Source organism: Perissodus microlepis, chromosome 14 (assembly GCF_051167445.1).
Source record: "Perissodus microlepis isolate ML-2025 ecotype Zambia chromosome 14, ASM5116744v1, whole genome shotgun sequence".
Classification (NCBI taxonomy): Eukaryota; Metazoa; Chordata; class Actinopteri; order Cichliformes; family Cichlidae; genus Perissodus; species Perissodus microlepis.
The window spans coordinates 3,573,782-3,595,371 of NC_140474.1; the positions used below are offsets into that span (position 1 = coordinate 3,573,782).

General features: G+C 40.1%; 1 protein-coding gene across 1 annotated transcript; it reads left to right on the plus strand.

Annotated features, from left to right (window-relative positions):
* On the plus strand, positions 1-2,785 carry LOC146372865 (uncharacterized). The gene is made up of 8 exons (XM_084950242.1): positions 1-49; positions 893-955; positions 1,152-1,187; positions 1,282-1,391; positions 1,501-1,801; positions 1,907-1,984; positions 2,125-2,168; positions 2,747-2,785. Exons 1-8 carry the CDS (start codon positions 1-3, stop codon positions 2,783-2,785), a joined length of 720 nt encoding a protein of 239 aa, XP_084806368.1.
* The last annotated feature ends 18,805 nt before the right edge of the window (positions 2,786-21,590 follow it).

Sequence of the window (21,590 nt, forward strand, 5' to 3'; positions counted from 1 at the left end):
ATGGACAAGCTGAAAGCTTACGAGCAGCTGAAAAAAGACCTTGAAAATGGTAATCTGTCACGAAGTGGGATGGACTCAAGCGCAGACAAGGCAGCTAGAATACAGTTCCGTTTATTACTATACAACACCAGGTGCAAATATATACAAGTGAGAGGGCGGGGGGAATCCAGGGCACAGGGAAATCTGGGAAAGGAGCTCTTCACACACGAGGGACTTCACAAAAAACACCGCACACCAGCAGCCCGCACACCAAGGGTTCCAGGGAAACGGAATTCCTATTTACAGACAACAAGTGATTAATCCAAAGGGTCAGCGATACGAAAAGGCAACAAGAGACTAGTACTCTGGAGCTTACTACCGAGGTTACTCAATAGTCCAGCAACGAGATGTTTCCAGCCACTGCCTTAAGTAGTGGATGAGTTTAGGCGACGAGCCACAGGTGTGTGATTAACTTCAGGTGCGAGGGCCAGGGCGGGAGCCCGCAATGAGCTCCGCCCTGGCGAGACACGGCAAGCGTGAGAGAGGTAGATGTAAGCAAGAAACATATGTAGCCAACCTGAGTCAGCCGGGCAGACACGGGCAAACACTTTATTAAATGTTTTTGTAATGCTTGCAAGTTCATTTTTTAACTGCAAAGAACCCTGACAATATCGTACTTTAATGATTTAACATTGTTTGGTATTCCTATTTACTTCTCTTTATTAATATGCATGTTAATAGACGTATATAGTTATTACTTTATGATATTGTCGGATTTTTAAAAAAATGACAAAAGATGGATTTCTCACAAAATTAAAAGACTTTATTCCAATTTAAAAGTTAGATAGTCATGTAGGATCTGGCTCCTACAGTCAATCTATAACTCCTTACCCTTTTAAAATTTTATTTGAAGGTGAGATTACCCAAAAAGGCTTTGATAACAACGTAAAAAAGCTCCTGACAGCAGAAAAATCAGGTAGGTTTTGATACTTTTGAACAACATGTAAAATAATCTCCTTTATTTAACATGATATGCTTAGCAGGTTATGATTGACTAACCACCTTATTAATAGATGCAATACATTTTGAAAGCAGATGACTGTGCAGTAGTCTGTGATTGTAGTAGAATTCTATAAACCACGTTTCACATCACTGCCCTATTTATATTGCAGATGACACTACTTCAACACGTGGCAATGAATTTCTCAGTAAGAAAACCCCAATTATTTTGCTTTAAGATCACTTGTAATATAGAACTTGCTGCAAATCAGTTTGATTAACTTTCAGCTTCATCCATTACAGGTGCAGCAGAGGCCTTTGGTAAAGCCAAGAAACTACTACAGCCTCAAGTAAAGAAAAGGCAGTTTCCATTGAATGATAAACGTTTGGACCATGGCAAATCATTATTGAAGGTTAGTTAAAAAGTGAAGCTACGTGTATGACTATCAGCAATATATTAAAAAAATAACTTTCTAAAAAGGCATATTTTTTCATAAATTTCACTTTTTTCCTTGACGCTAGGTCAGACTGGCTCCTATGGAGTGGAAGCCAAGAACTCTTAGAAAGTGTGGACGGTACCAGAAGTTAATAATGGACGAAGCTCCACCTCGAATCATTCTGCAAGGCCATGAAACCTATGATGACTTAATTACCATAGGCAAAGAACGCTTCTGGCCAGAGCATACTGAGGGGAGTGAGTTCACTCTTTGCCATTCTGACGGGACCAGGTGGAGTAAGGAGGAGTTCCACAAAGAATACAGAACTGTTTCTGATATTACACATCTGTGGAAAAGAACACTATACATCGGGCGAAGACAACTGGGTAATAAAGTGATCAATATTGCTATTAACTACTGTCTAGCACTCAAATTTGTATGGTATGAAATAATCGTTACTTTTTGGTACGCTGACCATGTTGGGCATTCAGATATATTGCAATTAATGTGTTATTTTACAGATGAAGACCCTGTAACTAAAGTGGGTGGTGATGAAAGTTGCAATTTAGGTGAATGCCTGGATGTCTAACTAAATCATTAAAATTGACTTCTTTTTTTTGTTTGCATTACATTTCCAACCTTTACATACTTGTTTACTATGCTTGGTCATTGCACAGTTACAGTATATAATATGCATCTTATTCTGCAGATGAACTTCCTGAAACCCTCATAGGACAAAGTGTTGCAGAACAGGTAAAACCATGGCTTCATTTTCAACAGACTAATTAATTTCTTATCATTGTCATGAATGTGGATCTTTTCACAGCGCACCCTGCAAAAAGTATATCTTGGCTGAATGTGTTCATAGGATTTCCATCCAGAAACATCCAGCTCAGCTGAATTTGAAACAGGGAGAGTCAGAAAGAAAAGCCAGTCCAAGCAAAGGAAGGAGGACAATGTAGGGTCATCTCTAGGTCCAGGTGGAGCAGTGAGCCAAGACATGTTACCACATGCAGTTATTGAGGCAAAAGAAGCTATGGAGGGAGCTGAAGAGCTATCTGAAGGTGCTGGAAATAGTGGGCATTTGATAGTTTTTGCTGAGTCTTTCAACACAACTCCAAAATTGCCATCATGTAAGCATTCTTTCTCATTTAGGGCTAACATCATATCATCAGACAAAATTGTAAATAAAGGTTTTCATTCTTCACTATTTGGTACTCAAGTTCCTGGAGTAAACCTGGATAAGATATTACTGATCCAGCAGTTAGTAGAAGAATGATTAGCAGTAGCTGTATGTTAATGTATGTTACTTTGTGTTTTTTATCCCCAAGTGTATCTTCCACGTGTTCCATATGTGGAAGAGGCTTTAATTACATACAGCGAGGACAATCTACTGGGAGAAGGGACATTTGGCATGGCATATAGGTTCTTTTCATGGTACTCCAGCAGCTGTTAAAAGGATCATGTGTGGCCACATGTGTGGCCAACAAGGGATGGAGGACAGCTACATTAATCATGAGATAAACATTTCACTGTAAGAACTTTGACACACTTTTTTTTGTTTCATTGTCCAAATCGATTGTTCCTCAAGCTGTAACATAATATCGCTCTGTTTTGTTTTTTATTTGGAGATGTTTTTGTTTTATTAGGAGACTGTCTCACCCCAACATCGTCAGACTCATGGCAGTTGCCCGCACTGAGTCCTGCTTTTTGTTGGCAGCTGAATACATTCATGGCGCAACCCTGCAGCAAGTGCTTCACACAGACAGCTTCTTGGTAAAGGTACTAATACTCATAATTTTATGTTTAATACATTTAGGTAGATGTGAATAATGTTAATACCCTCATATTAAAAAAATACTTTTTATTGCTGGCATTTGTTTAAATATGTACTTGAAACCATCTTTGTGTACAACATATAAAAAGACTGATGACTTTATTTCTCTCATGTTTTCAACCATTTAGAATTACCAAAATGGTCTTTAATTGCCAAATGCCAGAAAAGTGTGAACTTAGTAAAAGAATAATCTTAGCTTTTTAACAATAAGCTTCCTTACTGTTTTGGTAGAATTGCTTTTTTTTTTTTACCTGGATGAGTTCAAACATTTTAGGTTTTCTTCTACAATATTCTTACAATATTATTCAGGAATTTTGGTCCAGTCCTCCAGACAGGACTGGTGTAACTGGGTCATATTTGTTGGCCACCTTGCTCACACACACCGTTCACCTCTGCTTTCAGTTTCGCAAGAGGACTCAGGGCTTTTTGATGGTCACTTCCAAACATTGACTTTGTTGGTCTTAGGTCCCATTGTAATTTATTGAAATTGCAATTGCATTTGAATACTAATCCAATTTGAAGTAATAAATTTCGAGTGGTAGACATGTTATATTGTCACACCTGGCTCCGCATTGTTTTATTAATATTATATATTGTGTTGATAGCTTGAAGGGGATGATGCCGGTTTCATATCACTGGACTTATCCATGGCAGTAGAGTACATCCATGCACAGAGAATCATTCACCAGGATATAAAGCCAGCAAATGTCATGGTAAGCCATACTTTATTTTTATTTTTCTTTACTTTGTTTGTGAAAATCAAAATCAAAATAGTATATTATTTATTTAACTTTATTCTCTTCAGTCTATTAAACACAACAGTTTCTCATTGTTCAAATGTACTGGCATATTCATATAAAGGATTTTTTTAAAGTAAGAAGCCTTACATTGTTTCTTACATAGTCCCCAAAATATATTGGTTGTTGCACACCTACAAAATTCCCAAACATGTTGTAATAAGTTTAGGCTTTACAAACTGAAAGTTTCTATTATTTTATTAGTCTGTACCACTTTCTTAAGTGGAATGGTGATAAAAATGCACAGGACTATAAAACCGTGATTGATCATTATCCAATGTGTTAATTTTAATGTTGGGTATAATAAACAATCTCAGAATAAATCTGCAGTGATTGGGCGATCCGGGTGCTAAAAGCTTTGACGTTTTTTTTTTGTTTTTTTTTCAATTATGAGCTGTGGTCTTTGGAATGACAGTTTTGATAACATTTGTGAGATTTTGGACAACCTGGGAAGTTCTCATATGTATACCTTATAGGTTCACCACCCTTCTAAGAAGGCAGTCCTGACAGACTGGGGCATGGCAAACATAAAAGACACTGTGATGCTTCGTCAAGGGAGTAAGTTCACTGCCCAGGCTATTGGTCCAACTGGTGGCACATATCTTTACATGGCCCCTGAATGCATACTGATGTTTGAAGAGGCCTCGTTCCAGACAGACATGTGGTCCCTTGGAGCCACATATCTGGAGATCCTGACGGGGTCCAGTCCGTGGATTGTTAAAAAACAAAGAGAACTGGCTGCACTAATGGCCACCAAAACCCCACGACATGCCCTATCACATCTCAGTGACAAACACAGTTTTCTTGGTGGTTTGTTGAGCTATGACCCAGACTCAAGGCCTTCCGCATCTGATGTCGTTAAGTTTCTCAAGTCAGGCCTTGATCTTACGAGCCGATATGGCTACAAGTGGTAATGTTGCTACAGTCTGCAGTTCAAAAGTCTTTCAATGTTAATTATGTTCTACATTAGGGTTAACAAAAGTTGTGGTAAATGAAACACTGAATCATTATGAAAGATGGCACCTTGTCAATTGTATTTCAACATTTTATTGTACATTTTGTTGGTCAGACAGTTTTCAAATTACCTGCTGATTGTAAACAAGGATAAATAAATGTTAACAAACAATGTTGTATTATTTTATTGGTCATCGGAAATGTTTACTGGTGCACCTTCCATCCTCTCTCTCTTCAGAAAGATGTATATGTCATTTGCCTCTGCAAACGTAGAAGGTGTAGGAACTGCATTTCTGTTCATGGCAGTTGTGAGCTCTTGGACTAGCATGAGCTATGCAGCAAGGCAACCATCATGTGTGCAGGGAAACTGGCTGTTTTCTAAAATGTTCTGGCACATGTCTCTGAATTCCTGGATTGCTACCAGTGAAGGCTCTTCCCTGTCACAGATTAATTGTTTGGCGTAGTCTAAAAGGTCTGGGTCAACTATGTGCAGCACATTGCCATATCCTGCGAATGAAAGAAAATATTGAAAAGATGTTCACTTTGAATGATAAAAAATAAATGAATAATCACAAAGCTGTTCTAGAACCTGTATAATAAGCAATCATCAGGGTTTGCAGATGTTATTGCAGAAACTTAAAAAGATGGAAATATCACTCACAAACATTTAGATTACTTTTTATTTAAAGGTGCCAATATGAAGCAATTTTTGTATTGACAGTAGAAATTCAGAAATCTCTTATTGTACTAGAAGTAGGCTTTTTAGGAAGACACAAAAAAGAAAGCACATTATAACAGTTTTACGCTCATTACACTGGCTTCCAGTACATTTTAGAAAATTCATTTAAAAATTTTAGTACTGACTTTCAAAGCTCCGAATCGTGAAGCTCCTGCCTACATTTCTGATCTCATAGAACCCCACGCTCCCTCTCCCAGCTTGAGATCATCTAATCAATGGCTGTTGGTAGTCCCACCAGAAGACCAGAGGCAATAGATCTTGCAGAGCGGTGGCTCCCAGGTCATGGAATGCTCTGCCTCCATCATTACGTTTCCTTGATTGTATTTATTCTTTTAAACAGCAGCTTAAGGCTCATTTTCTTAGACTGGCTTTTAACTCAATTTGTGCTGTATGTTAAATTGTGCTGTTTTATGTTTATCTGTTTTATATTATTGTGAAGCCACTTTGTGGTTTTTATCCTGTGAAGAGTGCTATATCAATAAAGTAAAAGTAAACTAAAGGAAGTAAAAAAAAACCACAGACTTTCAAATGACATACCAGGAGGTGGTGAGGTAAACAGAAGGTCGGGTTTCCCAAATGGACCTGGTGCATTGCGTTGCTTGCGGATGTCATGGGTGTTCCAAACTGCTCCGTGTCTAAATGTCTGAACCTTCTAAAATATCTGTGTTGGATTGTAGCTGGTACAGAGTCTTGAGATGCTGCAGTTACTGGGAGTGAACAGAGTGGTTGTCTATAAGACCAGCTGCAGTCCTGAAACACAACGAATACTGGACTACTACACACAAAAAGCTGGAGTATGGTATAATTTTATGTCTGAGTGTGTCTTTCCTAATGACCTCACATCACCAGCTAAAGACATTTTCACACAGTGAACACAGAGTGAAGTTGCCAAAATTTCCTCAGAACTAGGTGTGTTGATGATAAGCACATATTTCAGATTCTCCCATGTCTCCAACCTTTTCTGACCACAAAGTCTGATTTCCACTGTTAGTACAAGTGAGTCTAGACAAGAAAAAGTTATTACCCTGTGTATTTTGAAATTCCTGTGTAATACAGAGACCAGGTCACGTGAAGCTGTTTTGTGGCCTCAGTATTAAGACTGCATGAGTTCTCACAGGAAATATGTTTCTAATGCTTATAATGCTTATAATGCATGGTTATAAACTGAATTTATATTTGTGTGTAATGTGTTTCTCTGAAGGTTTTGACAGAAACTGGCACTTACTGCAGCTGGAAACATTAAGATTGAGCCAAACTAAGTACCTAAAAGAACTGATACTTCTCTGTGGATTTATCTACAATAGAGTCTTTAACTTAATCAAGCAGTTCAGTTGTAACTAGAAAAAATTGCATTTCCTGCGAAAATGCAGTGTGGATGCTTTAAAGCTGAAGCTGTATGCAAAAACTAGCTGAAAAAGCTGAAAAGTTGCAGAAATTGTAAAAACTTTGCAGAAGCAAAGGAACTTTGCTAAAATGTAATAACTTAGCAGAACTGCAATATCTTAGAGGAAACATAATACTTGGCAGAAATACAATAGCACAGCAGAACTTAGCAGAAATATTGTAACTTACCAGAAACATGATAACTTCTCAAAAATACAAGAATTTAGGAGAAATAGTATAAGATAATAGAAAGAATATATTTAGCCAAAAATACTTAAACATTACGGAAACACTATGATTTAGAAAAATAGTACAACATAGCAGAAATACTGTGATTTACCAGAGACACTGTGATGAACTATGAATATTGTAATTTTAAATTAAGACTATGTTTTAGCACAAATACTATAATTTAGCAGAAATATTATCATTTGGCAGAAATACTATGTTTCAGCACAAATACTCTGATTTAGCACAAATATTATAACATAGCAGAAATACAATTATATAGCAGAAGTGCTATATTTAGAGAGAAAAATATAATATAGTAGAAATACTATGATTTAGCAGAAATACTGTAATCAGGACATATACTGTAACATGACAGAAATTCCTCCACTTAGTAGTAATACTATAACATAAGACAAATGTTATGATTTGGCACAAAAACAAAGATTTGGCAAAATACTATGATTTAGCAGAAATACTATGATTGAGCAGAAGTACTAAGATTTAGTAAAAGTACTTTGATTTAACAGAAATACAATTATGGAGGAGTAATACTTTAAAATGGGAGAAATATTGATACACACACACATACACAGAGCCTAAAGGGAACAGTATTTGTGCCATGGAGTGTTAACAAGAATCTGAGGTCCATATTAGAAAAGCTGGTAAAATCATAAAAGTTTGCAGAATACTGTAAAAGGCTTTCTCTCTCTCTCTCTCTCTCTCTCTCTCTCTGTGGTTGTCTCGCACACACACACACACACACACACACACGGCGAGAGAAGCAAGTTTCTAGGTCAGTCAAGCAGCCTGGGAGCTGCTAAATTTGAATCCACCAATCAGAGAGGCTGTGTACTTTTTCCCGCCAAAACAGGTGCACACACGCAGCACAGAGACAGGATTTTTGTAGTCTATTTCTCATAGTGACGACTCCCCTCAAACAAATGACCATAATTTCCTAACCGTAGGGGCTAGAACGGTCATTCTTACACCGTTTTGTTCAGAAGAGATGGGGGAATCTTAAAGTGTTGACAATTTATCATTAAAATATGAATTATTAAAGATATTTGACTTCTAATGCACCATAACTGAGTAGAGCAAAGCAAAAACTGCCTTGACTTGCCCTCAAACAACGCTTTCTAACTCTAAATCTATTTGGAGTATCAATATCATTCTTTCACCGTAAGAGACAGCAGGCTTTGGTGAACAGTCATGGAAATTTTCAGGTCTCTGTGGAAATCCATTAAAAAGATATGACGAGAGAAAAAAGTGGTTCATTTCCAGAGTTTGAAATCTGAAGAAATCTGAGCGAAGGACAAATTTCCTACCCTCAAACAAGTCTAACTCATTTCAGAACGGTAATAGTTGAGAAAATAATTCTTGAATTGTGAGCGTCAGGAGTGTCTGAAGATATACTGGGACAAGCCTTATGTCTTAACTTCGCTTCGTTAAGGAGATATGATGATTCGAATATGCCTCTCATTACAGAAATCAAGCGGTGATTTTAAACAAGCTCTCCATTGACTTTCTATGGAGAGTTTTGCAACTTTGTGTTGGTCTGAGGAGATTTGCCAAAATTCTATAAATCCCACAACAATGATAGTGACATTTTCGGAAAGCCAGCAAAAATACCTACGTTTTGATGTATAATTTGTGGAAGTTGAGTGAAAATTGAGCAAGTAGAGAGAAGTTGTTCGGACATGAAGAGAAGACTGCAAAACCTTCAGTGGCACACTGGAAGCCAAGTGCATAGCAACCATAACAACGCATGTATTTTGTGAAAAATCACAATTTTGCAACTGAAAACTTTAAGAGGCATAAAAGTAAAACGGTAAAAGATTTGAAAAAGCTGATTTATACCTGAATAGCCCAATAATTTGAGAACATTTTAAAGTTTGAATGGTTGTTCTACGTGAAAATATGAGGAAGTAGTTAAGTTTCAAAAACAAGCAAATTTTAGCAGAATTGCAGAAGTTTCCCATTCATTTCAATGGGACAAATTAAGCTTAATATTTTAAAAAGTATAATAGTGAAAAATACCAAAAGACATAGCCATCATTAGCAGAAATAGCAGAATAGTTTAAAATTTGAACGGTGAAAATCGGCTGAAAATTGTGGAAGTAGTTAAGTGCCAAAAAGTGTACGGAAGTCCCAAGAGGAACTCAATAGTGTGGATGCTTAAAGCATCCACACAATAATGAAACCTTTATGGAAAATGCATAAATTCTTGGATTATGTTGTAGTCCTTTTTTAAGTCAAGCCAAAAAATACTGAATTGTTTTATTTAGGACTTTTTTCAGTCATGCCACTGTTGCTGCTCGTGTTACCCTCTTCTTCCTAACTGAGACAAAATAAACCAGGTCATTTTTTTGGTTTTCATGTATCTGCTTCACCATAAAGATCCAGAATGTGTTTCACCAGTTCACTGATTTCAGTTTGCGGCTGGAGTTGTAGTAGTTGTAATATGCAGCTTTAATTACTGGCATTGAATTGAACTGCTTCAAATATCTAGTGGGTCAACAGCAGAAGCTCCTGGTAAGGGGAGAGGAGGAGTTTTTGCTCCTAGCACTCAGCAGGGAAGGTCCCGTGTTTCATGTCTCTGAAGATTACTGCTTCTGTTGCCCTTGAGATGGCATAATCATCAGAGATCGATCATCTTGTTAATAATTTTACCTCCTCACTACAGTCGTGGCCAAAAGTTTTGAGAATTACATAAATATTGGAAATTGGAAAAGTTGCTGAAGTTTGTATAATAGCAATTTGCATATACTCCAGAATGTTATAAAGAGTGATCAGATGAATTGCATAGTCCTTCTTTGCCATGAAAATTAACTTAATCCCCAAAAAAACCTTTCCACTGCATTTCATTGCTGACATTAAAGGACCTGCTGAGATCATTTCAGTAATCGTCTTGTTAACTCAGGTGAGAATGTTGACGAGCACAAGGCTGGAGATCATTATGTCAGGCTGTTTGGGTTAGAATGGCAGACCTGACATGTTAATAGGATGGTGATGCTTGAAATCATTGTTCTTGCATTCTTAACCATAGTGACCTGCAAAGTGTCAGATTATAATATTATTTTATGCCATGTTAGACCCTTAATTAAAGATGGTGAATTATTATGTAGTTTTAGTTTGCATTATTCTCCTGAATTAGAAGAAGGTGATAACTATTGCATTTGTTAAGCTGAGTTGCATTACATTAGACTGCTGGTTTATTGTGAATGAATGATATTGTTTTATGATGCATTATACTGCTGAGTTATGAGAAATACTGTTTGCAGAAAGTCATCGCCTTATTCAGTTCAATTTTATTTATATAGCGCCAAATCACAACAAAAGTCGCCTCAAGGCGCTTCATAGATACAGAGAAAAACCCAACAATCATATGACCCCCTATGAGCAAGCACTTTGGCGACAGTGGGAAGGAAAAACTCCCTTTTAACAGGAAGAAACCTCCGGCAGAACCAGGCTCAGGGAGGGGCGGCCATCTGCTGCGACCGGTTGGGGTGAGAGAAGGAAGACAGGATAAAAGACATGCTGTGGAAGAGAGACAGAGGTTAATAACAGATATGATTCAATGCAGAGAGGTCTATTAATACATAGTGAGTGAGAAAGGTGACTGGAAAGGAAAAACTCAATGCATCATGGGAATCCCCCGGCAGCCTACGTCTATTGCAGCATAACTAAGGGAGGATTCAGGGTCACCTGGTCCAGCCCTAACTATATGCTTTAGCAAAAAGGAAAGTTTTAAGCCTAATCTTAAAAGTAGAGATAGTGTCTGTCTCCCGAATCCAAACTGGAAGCTGGTTCCACAGAAGAGGGGCCTGAAAACTGAAGGCTCTGCCTCCCATTCTACTTTTAAATACTCTAAGAACAACAAGTAGGCCTGCAGAGCGAGAGCGAAGTGCTCTAATAGGGTGATATGGTACTACAAGGTCATTAAGATAAGATGGGGCCTGATTATTTAAGACCTTGTATGTGAGGAGCAGGATTTTGAATTCAATTCTGGACTTAACAGGAAGCCAATGAAGGGAAGCCAAAACAGGAGAAATATGCTCTCTCCTTCTAGTCCCTGTCAGTACTCTCTTGTCTGATTAGAAGAGAACAGAACATACTGGAGTTTTCTGCCCCATCTCAGCAGGAGCAGATAAACAGGGAGCCAAGGTCGTAGCTTAGGCACTGTGTGAGAGAAAGAATGTGAATGTTTAGGCTTTTATGATTAGGTGGGGGCCACTAGAGGCTATAAGAGTTTGATCAATGCTCCACCATTTTGAGATCTGATGCTGTCTGCGTACGCTGTCCATCTCCCACGCGTGTGATCATTAAAATCATCGTTTGACTCAACCCGGCCGGACCAGTGTTGTTATTGTGGTTTTTCCTCTTGTATCCATCCCCAATATTTGAATTCGTAACAGTTTGGGGGCTCGTCCTGTGGTATTGGGGTGGAATTTTGGAGGTTTGGACGGTCCGAGGTTGTCGAACGGACAGGCACAAGCCAGTGGTCTGACGTGAGTGGGCATAAGCCAGCTTATACAAAGGTAAGGCACTACCTGTTGAATTATTTCCAAAGTGTGCCAAATTGGACATGACAAAATTGAAGTCTACTCACTGAAATTACTGGTAGATGTCTGTTTTGATTTTGATGAAAAATCTCATGAGAACTGTGACAGTACTGAGTAGTTAGAGCAGTTGGACTGCTGAGTGAATTTAGTTGGATAGGGAATTGGTCATTTTGTGGGTTAGAGTCCCCATTGGTCAGACAGGTTGGACCTGCGTCAGTCATACACTTGTTTTGGGGTGTTGACTGTTGTTTCAAAGTATTATAAATTTTTCAAGAACGGCAGTTGGACTGCTAAGAAGCGCATAGCCCGGAGGTTACGCTCCCTCCTGGCCGTGGACGCGCGACCTTGACCTGTCGGCGAACAGGGTTAGTTCAGTTTGGCTTAACTGTGGGGTACGGGGCATCCTGGAATAAGCTAGGAGTTAGAGTCTCCTTACCGTTTGGAACGGTATCTGCGCTTTTTTGGGCATCAAAGGTTGGACCTTGGGTGTTGGACACTTTTAAATTGAGTTAGGGACTTTAGAGATGAGGCCAGAAACTGTTGGACAGATACTGGTTAATTGATCACAAAAAAGTTGGACTTTTTCGGTTGGACCCGTTAACTTAAATTTGTCAAAATTGTGTAGGCGCTAAAGCTGTCAGGCCTGACAGTGATTGTAAATATAGGACGTCTTTGTAATATAAAATAATAGAGCTGTGTGTGAGACGAGACTGTGTGTGACGACAGCGCGCTGCAGCGCTGCGAGCTATTTTTAGACGGTGTGTGAACATGCAAATGAGGTGGCTGCTGTGAAGCGCACAGAGGACTTTTGCTTCCTGTTTAACGTGTTTTTTGAGTTTTATAATTATGATTTGCAAATACTGTTAAAAACCTGTAAATAAGACGCTGAGTTTGGTGATTATAATATTACAAATAAGGTTTTGAATGACTAGGGTGAATGTTTGATGTTTGGCTGGGTTTTGATATAGAAAAGACAAATCGTGCATGATTTAGACCGACACTTCAGTCGGCAGAGTAAGATTGTGTGAGAAATACAGCTGGGATTTGTTTCGGTTTTATGGTGTGAAGCAGGATTTATAAGATTTTTAAAGTGTCCCTTGGTTCAGCCCAATAATATAAGCGGTTACATTTGATTTACTGTTGGTTTTATCATAATATAGGGTGTGATCAAGCACGAATTTCAGCTGTGTGTGTGACAGGAACTCTGCATGCCCATAAAAGGCAACGGCCAGACTGTGAGAAGTATGCACCGAGAGAGAGAGAGAGAGTAAAATCTAGGCGGATGAAGTGAGCTGATGTTTTCAGAAAAGAAATACTAAGTGAATGTTTTAGTGTGTTAATACAGGTGGATTTCTCTCAACCTGGAAACCTGAGTACAGCGGCAAAAGCATAAACAGAATTGGGACGACAGACAGGCCAAGCTTTGGCTCAAAAGTTTACAGCTTGACCTCACTTTGTCCCCACCCTGAAAAGAAACTTAAAGGACATCTTCTCCTCCAGTTATCGGTTACCATCACTGGAAATTTGCAGGCAAGTTTTTGACTGAATTGTTGTTGGCACCATGTGTCCCTGAATCTCACAAGCAAGCCCTAACTCCTGGCTGTAGACATGGAATGCTGTTATTTAAGGTGGGAAATCAAAATTTGGGAAACAAAATAAAAACACACACACAACCAGAGAAATGTATGAGAAAGGCACGGGTTAGAGAAATGCCTCGTTTGAGAAAAAAGTTAAAATAACCCACCCACAAACGCACACACACGGAATGAAGAAACAGCTTACATTCATGAACACGTGAAGATTTTCCAGCAAGGTTAAAGCAGCGAAACTTAACACACACCTGTTGCTGAATGATAAAGTTTATCCACTACTAACGAATAAACTCTCTGGGTTGCAGGACAACAACTTAACTTCAAAAAAAAAAAAGAGAGACACTGGTCTGACCAACCAGTGATGACACGACAAATTTAGTGGTTAGAAGATTCAAATTGTGACATGTTTTCTGCTGATTGATTAATACAAGTGATTACTGAATGAAGGAAAATTCCTTTTTGGGCTTTTAAACATGATTTTAAGAATTTTAACATGTACCTGTGTTGTCCTGTCAGCTTGGTGGGTTATGAGTTGATTATATAGTGAGAAAAAACAAAAAAAAGGGGGAGAGAAGGCTGACACAGGGCCTGGCCCGGTGTTTCTCCCCTCTCTGAATAACACAGCCAACACAACATCATTTTCCTGTTCGTCTGTTTTTGTTTTGTTTTTGTTTTGTTTTTGTTTTTTCTCTTTATGCTTGATTACAGGCTGCTTTGCCGAGGCTGACCTGGACTCCTGCTCTCCCCTCTACCATCTTTGCTCTCTCCTCTACCATCTTTGATGTGACCCTGACCAAATGCTACAGCAGCTGGACCCACAACAACAACCTGAAAATGTCAACAGAGCTGCAGGAAAACGATCTCATGCAGCGGAGACGGAGAGCGTTAAATCCAAGGCCCGTTTCACTACACGGGGGAGATTTCCAGACAGCTTCAGCTGACAGAGCTCTGACGAGACGCCCATTAAGCCCAGAGGAAAAGTGAGGCCGAGCAAAAGAATGCTGACCTTAACAAATCTGCATTAAAACTGTGCAGGACAGTGACTGACCAACACGGATGATCGGGCAGCAAAAAGGGCGTGCCAGAGACAGGAGGAGTAACTGAGGTCAGGAGGCACCTCAGAATGGACAAAAGCACCAGAAGAAAATAAGCTGAAGGCACAGGTGTCGGGGCTCGGCCAGGAGCTGACCTCTGAGAAGAGCCGGACAGCAGAGCTGCAGAAGGCCGTGGAGCAAAGCAAGGAAAACATCAATGGACTTTAATCTGACGTGTACCGAAAAGACTCTGAGGTTTCTGCCCTCAGTAAGAGCTCAAGGCATCAGAGCAGAAACTGAGCATGGCTCAGGAGGAGCTGGCTGCTAATCGAACCCATCAGTCAGGCTTAGAGTCTCAGACACAGGACTTGAAATCAGGCTGGAGCTTGCTGGAGCAGGAGGTCGCCAAACCTGACAAGAAGCTCCAACAGCAGGAGCAAGCCCTGAAGGAGCTACAGAAGCAAAAGGGTCAAGTTAAGGAGGAGCTGGACAAGGAGAAGATGCAGGACACTGGAGAAAAGGACTGCCTCAATTGGGGCCAGAACCAGTATGGACAGAACTTTGAGCAGCAGCACCAATGGATGCAAACGGACTGAAATGGAGGAGGGCAGGACCCCAGGGCACGCCTCAGGCCGTGGTTTACCCAGAACACCAGAACAGGAAAGTGATGAACACAAACACACACATTTTTATGACTTTATTTGTGTTTTAATAACTTAGGTATGGTACAGCTTAAGCCAATAGTGACCCAAGAGGTCTCCGGACTTTTTTTAGAGAACCAGTGAGAAGCATAAATCATTTTTCCATGTTTAAGCATTAATCATTGAAATGAATTGAATAGCGTTTAGAAGATAAAATGCCTGTGTTCACGAGAAGCTGAGTACCACACTGGAGAGGAAACCGTGGGACAGTAGGTGGAAGGAAACACATGAGTGGTTTTAATAATTTCTTACACACCTTGCAAATGTGCTTATAAGGAGTTGGCACTTGGTCTTTTGAAGGTCATAAGCTTCGTCCGGCGTGATGGTCCGGACTGATATATTGCAGGTATTGACTTTGAGTGCAGAGGGCTAAATGCAAACACGCTTACACACATGTAGGATATGATTAGAATAAGTCCCTGGGACATTCTGAATATTCTAAACCAATTCTGAATCACCAGAAGGTCAGTAGATAACAACAGTAGATTATTAGGGCTAGGCAGAGAGGTGTTTTGGTTTTCTGTCTCTTACAGAGAAAGGAACAGACACCAGACGAGGTCACAGATATACGAGGATCCTTCGCAGCAGAGGCAGACACAGTGACTGCCGAGACACCAACTGGGTCCAAGTGTCATGGCGTTTGGGCTCTGATTAGTCACCTCAAAAGGATGGATCCCATAAACACAGCAATAACCATGAATGGGTTGGCGGAGATCCAGGAACACCAGACCAACGAGGTTCGAGAGGCTCTTGGGCAAAAGGGGGACACGTTCCTGTTCCTTTTTCTGGGGAATACACGGGATACACAGGACCCGAGGATACACAGATTGTTGTTTGACATCGGGGCAGAATAATCCCCTGATCTGTGCAACGACTGAAGGGTTGTCTAACCCCTGAGGTTAAAGAAAGAAGAGCAGTGGATCACCCAACTGGAAGACACTGGTGGCTGCAGCAATAAAATAAAGGCTAAAAGCTCCTCGGACAGAGGTTCTAGTCTGAGTACGTCTGAAGGGTATAAGGTAGCACCAAAATAAAGCTGTGGGAGAACTGGGGAGTGTCATCTGTACCTGCTACTGTTGGAATAATAGTTCTTCTTGCACCTGGACTGCGCAAACACAGAGGTCATCTCACATATGGTTCGCCCAACAGGGGGACAAAGGGCCTCAGGCGTAAGAAGAAATGAACCCGGCCGCATTGGACTACAGGGTGTAGGTGTGCTCTTTATTCTAAAGAGCACAAAAGGGGGAGTGTCAGATTATAATATTATTTTATGCCATGTTAGACCCTTAATTAAAGATGGTGAATTATTATGTAGTTTTAGTTTGCATTATTCTCCTGAATTAGAAGACGGTGATAACTATTGCATTTGTTAAGCTGAGTTGCATTACATTAGACTGCTGGTTTATGGTTTATTGTGAATGAATGATATTGTTTTATGATTTATTATACTGCTGAGTTATGAGAAATACTGTTCGCAGGAAGTCATCGCCTTATTTGTCTGATTAGAAGAGAACAGAACATACTGGAGTTTTCTGCCCCATCTCAGCAGGAGCAGATAAACAGGGAGCCAAGGTCGTAGCTTAGGCACTGTGTGAGAGAAAGAATGTGAATGTTTAGGCTTTTATGATTAGGTGGGGGCCACTAGAGGCTATAAGAGTTTGATCAATGCTCCACCATTTTGAGATCTGATGCTGTCTGCGTACGCTGTCCATCTCCCACGCGTGTGATCATTAAAATCATCGTTTGACTCAACCCGGCCGGACCAGTGTTGTTATTGTGGTTTTTCCTCTTGTATCCATCCCCAATATTTGAATTCATAACAAAAGAAATGCGTGCAGCCATTATTGCGTTGCATAAAAATGGCTTCACAGGCAAGGATATTGTGGCTACTAAGATTGCACCTAAATCAACAATTGATAGGATCATCAAGAACTTCAAGATAAGAGGTTCAATTCTTGTTAAGAAGGCTTCAGGGCATCCAAGACAGTCCAGCAAGCGCCAGGATCGTCTCCTAAAGAGTGCCACCAGGGCAGAGCTTGCTCAGAAATGGCAGTAGGCAGGTGTGAGTGCATCTGCATGCACAGTGAGGCGAAGACTGTTGGAAAATGGCCTGGGGTCAAGAAGGGCAGCAAAGAACTTCTCTCCAAAAAAAACATCAGGGACAGATTGATCTTCTGCAGAAAGTATGGTGAGTGGACTGCTGAGGACTGGGGCAAAGTCATATTCCCGATGAAGCCTCTTTCCGATTGTTTGGGGCATCTGGAAAAAGGCTTGTCCGGAGAAGAAAAGGTGAGCGCTACCATCAGTCCTGTGTCATGCCAACAGTGAAGAATCCTGAGACCATTCATGTGTGGGGTTGCTTCTCATCCAACGGAGTGGGCTCACTCACAATTTTGCCCAAAAACATAGCCATGAATAAAGAATGGTACCAAAACACCCTCCAACAGCAACTTCTTCCAACAATCCAACAACAGTTTGGTGAAGAACAATGCATTTTCCAGCACGATGGAGCACCGTGCCATAAGGCAAAAGTGATAACTAAGTGGCTCGGAGAACAAAACGTTGAAATTTTGGGCCCCAGATCTTAATCCCATTGAGAACTTGTGGTCAATCCTCAAGAGATGGGTGGACGAACAAAAACCCACCAATTCTGACAAACTCCAAGAAGTGCTTATGAAAGAATGGGTTGCTATCAGTCAGGATTTGGCCCAGAAGTTGATTGAGAGCATGCCCAGTCGAATTGCAGAGGTCCTGAAAAAGAAGGGCCAACACTGCAAATACTGACTCTCTGCATAAATGTCATGTAATTGTCAATAAAAGCCTTTGAAACGTATGAAGTGCTCATTATTATATTTCAGTACATCACAGAAACAACGGAGACAAAGATCTCCGTTGTTTCTGTGAGATCTGTAGCAGCAAACTTTGTGAAAACTAATATTTGTGTCATTCTCAAAACTTTTGGCCACGACTGTACATATGAGTCTGGATACTGTAGCTCCTGTGAAAAATAAGGCCTCAAATCAGAAGTACCTGACTCCGTGGTATAATTCTCAAACACTTAGCCTAAAGCAGATAACTCGTAAGCTGGAGAGGAAATGGCGTGTCACAAATTTAGAGGATCATCATTTAGCCTGGAGAAATAGTTTGTTGCTTTATAAGAAAGCCCTCCGCAAAGCCAGAACATCTTACTATTCATCACCAATTGAAGACAATTGAACAACCCTAGGTTTCTCTTCAGCACTGTAGCCAGGCTGACAAAAGTCAGAGCTCTGTTGAGCCAACCATCCCTTTAACGTTAACTAGTAATGACTTCATGAACTTCTTCACAGACAAAATTTTAATCATTAGAGAAAAAATTACCAATAATCATCCCACAGATGTAATATTATCTACAGCTACTCTTAGTACCATTGATGTTAAGTTAGACTCTTTTTCTCCAATTGATCTTTCTGAGTTAACTTCAATAATTACTTCCTCCAAACCATCAACGTGTCTTTTAGACCCCATTCCTACAAAACTGCTCAAAGAAGTCCTGCCATTAATTAATGCTTCAATCTTAAATATGATCAACCTATCTCTAATAATCGGCTATGTACCACAGGCCTTCAAGCTGGCTGTAGTTAAAGTAGTAGTATAGTTTACTCAAAAAGCATCTCTAGACCCAGCAGTCTTAGCTATTTATAGGCCAATCTCCAACCTTCCTTTCATATCAAACATCCTTTTAAGAGTAGTTGTCAAACAGCTAACAGATCATCTGCAGAGGAATGGTTTATTTGAAGAGTTTCAGTCAGGTTTCAGAGCTCATCACAGCACAGAAACAGCTTTAGTGAAGGTTACAAATGATCTTCTTATGGCCTCTGACAGTGGACTCATCTCTGTGCTTGTCCTGCTAGACCTCAGTGCAGCGTTCGATACTGTTGACCATAATATCCTATTAGAGTGATTAGATCACACTGTAGGTTTTACAGGTACTGCACTGCAGTGGTTTGTATTATATGTCATGGTCCGTGGTTGGTGGCTGGAATTTCCATAAGGCTCCTCCCATTAGGGGGTCCATTGTCCCTCTTGGGGGGTTACTCCCACAGGGTTTAAATCTGGGACTCTCCACCATTTGACCCTAGAACTGAAGAAGCTTCTCGGATGAGAGGTGAAACGTCTTCAAGCAACTCAAAGAAGTCCAGACGCTTTTCTTTTCAAGCTCCTTAGACTACGATTACCTGGATGACTGAGAACCTTCACAGACATGAGACTCCTGAACCTACCTGAGATCCACCCCTGCGCAGGGCCAGGAAGCAGAGTTGCAGTCTTACATGCCTCTCTGCAGCTTCTCTCCTTCTGTTAACCCCCCCCAACCCCAACCCCTTCGCCATAGAGACTGTGTCAGCTCCCAAACAGATAAAAAAAAAAAACAACAACAAGTAAAAACTGTCAAAAAACGGCTTAAACAGACACACACAAAAAAAAAAATCACAAATAAAGAACAATCCAAATCTGCACCAAAGAGTAAAACAGTGAAATGTGGATTATTAAACATTAAGTCTCTCTCTTCCAAGTCTCTGTTAGTACATGAGTTAATAATTGATCAACAAATAGATTTACTCTGCCTTAAAGGAACCTGATTGCAACAGGATGATTATGTTAGTTTAAATGAATCAACATCAGAAACCTTGAAGCACATGCCAGCAGTGTGGCAGCAATTTTTCACACCAGCCTATTAATCAATCAAAGACCCAGACAGACTTTTAATTCATTTGAAAGCCTGATGCTTAGCCTTGTCCACCAGTCTTACTTCTTATCATCTATTGTCCACCTGGGCCTTACACAGAGTTTCTGTCTGATTTCTCAGACCTTTTATCTGATTTAGTGCTCAGCTCAGATAAAATAATTATTGTGGGTGATTTCAACATCCATGTAGATGCTAAAAATGACAGCCTCAACATGGCATTAATCTGTTATTAGACTCAACTGGCTTCTCTCAAAATGTAAACGAACCCACCCACCACTCTAATCACACTCTAGAGCTTGTTTTAACATATGGCATACAAACTGAACATTTAACAGTTTTTCCTGAAAACCCTCTCCTGTCGGATCATTTCCTGATAACATTTAAATCTACAGTAATTGATTACACAGCAGTGGGGAGTAGAGTTCGTCACAGTAGATGTCAGAATTAATAATTTAAGATTGTCATTTGTGCTAAGATATATACAACCACTGCTTTTATGTGTCCTAATATGGTTGTCATTGTGTAGAAAGAGCTAGATCAGCTTTAGTTCCATTGCTTGTATCTGTGCTGATTAAAATACTAATGTAGCTTTGTGCAGACAGGAAGCAGCCTCAATGCTATAATTTCCCCTTATAGCTTTAGAAGCCTGACGTTCCTGTTCAACTAAAGTGCAAGTCTTCACACCTTTAAATGTTCATTTGAGATAGGACCATTGCAAGTACCTCTTTTTATAGTTCAGAAAGACGCTCACACTCGGCATAAATGGTGACAAGAAGTCACACACACACACACACAAACAAAATTGTGTATGTTTCTGTTCTGTGTCTTGTGTACTGTTTGTTTGTATATGTGTTCTTTTTTCTTGCTGCTGTTACACCCAAATTTCCCCTTGTGGGACAATTTATGGGATTATTCTATTCTATTCTATTCTAAACACACACACTGTGCTTATACATGCCTGCTTAAAACTGTCACGTGATTAACTGAATTGTGTTTAACATCTGTTACCAATAAAAGAGTGAGGTGGACGCAGAGGAGTCGGAGCTGCTTGGACAGGCGAAAGACAACACTGCTCTCCAAACGCTCTCCTTGCAAGTGAAAAGTACACTAGTGTCTGCGTGGTTGCTTTCAGTAACAGGTTCTATTTACCAGCAGGGTTGACTTAAACCCAACAGTAGATGTCTTTCTGAAAGTGCTGTAACTAAGTTTAAGAATATAATCCATCCACTGTTATCATCTTCAATGCCCTGTACCAACACAGAGCAGAGCAGCTACCTGAACGCTACTCCAACAGAGGTCAATTACCTTATCAACAATTTTGCCTCCTCACCAGGGCCATGCAGAGATGTCTGAAGGGGCAGGTGTTCAAAGTTAAAAAGGGGGCACGTAGAACCAGGCTGAATAACAACAACCCACACTCACGAAGAATCATGGACATATATCACTGTCATCAGGTGTGGACAATGACAATGCAAAGCAAACATAGCCCATGTTTTACGCGATGGGTGTCCATCAGATGCAGTAGCAGTCACTCGTAGGAATGGGTACCGGTGTCCGGTGCCATGATGGCACCGGTTCTGACATAAACGGTAGTAACCAGACCGAAAAGCAGCGCACAT

Bases quoted from the DNA above. Each gene is read 5' to 3' on its own strand.
- LOC146372865 (XM_084950242.1), top strand. From the start codon at position 1: ATGGACAAGCTGAAAGCTTACGAGCAGCTGAAAAAAGACCTTGAAAAT. The intron at 956-1,151 runs GTAGGTTTTGAT...TTTATATTGCAG, and splicing joins CCTGACAGCAGAAAAATCAG to ATGACACTACTTCAACACGT. The intron at 1,392-1,500 runs GTTAGTTAAAAA...CCTTGACGCTAG, and splicing joins ATGGCAAATCATTATTGAAG to GTCAGACTGGCTCCTATGGA.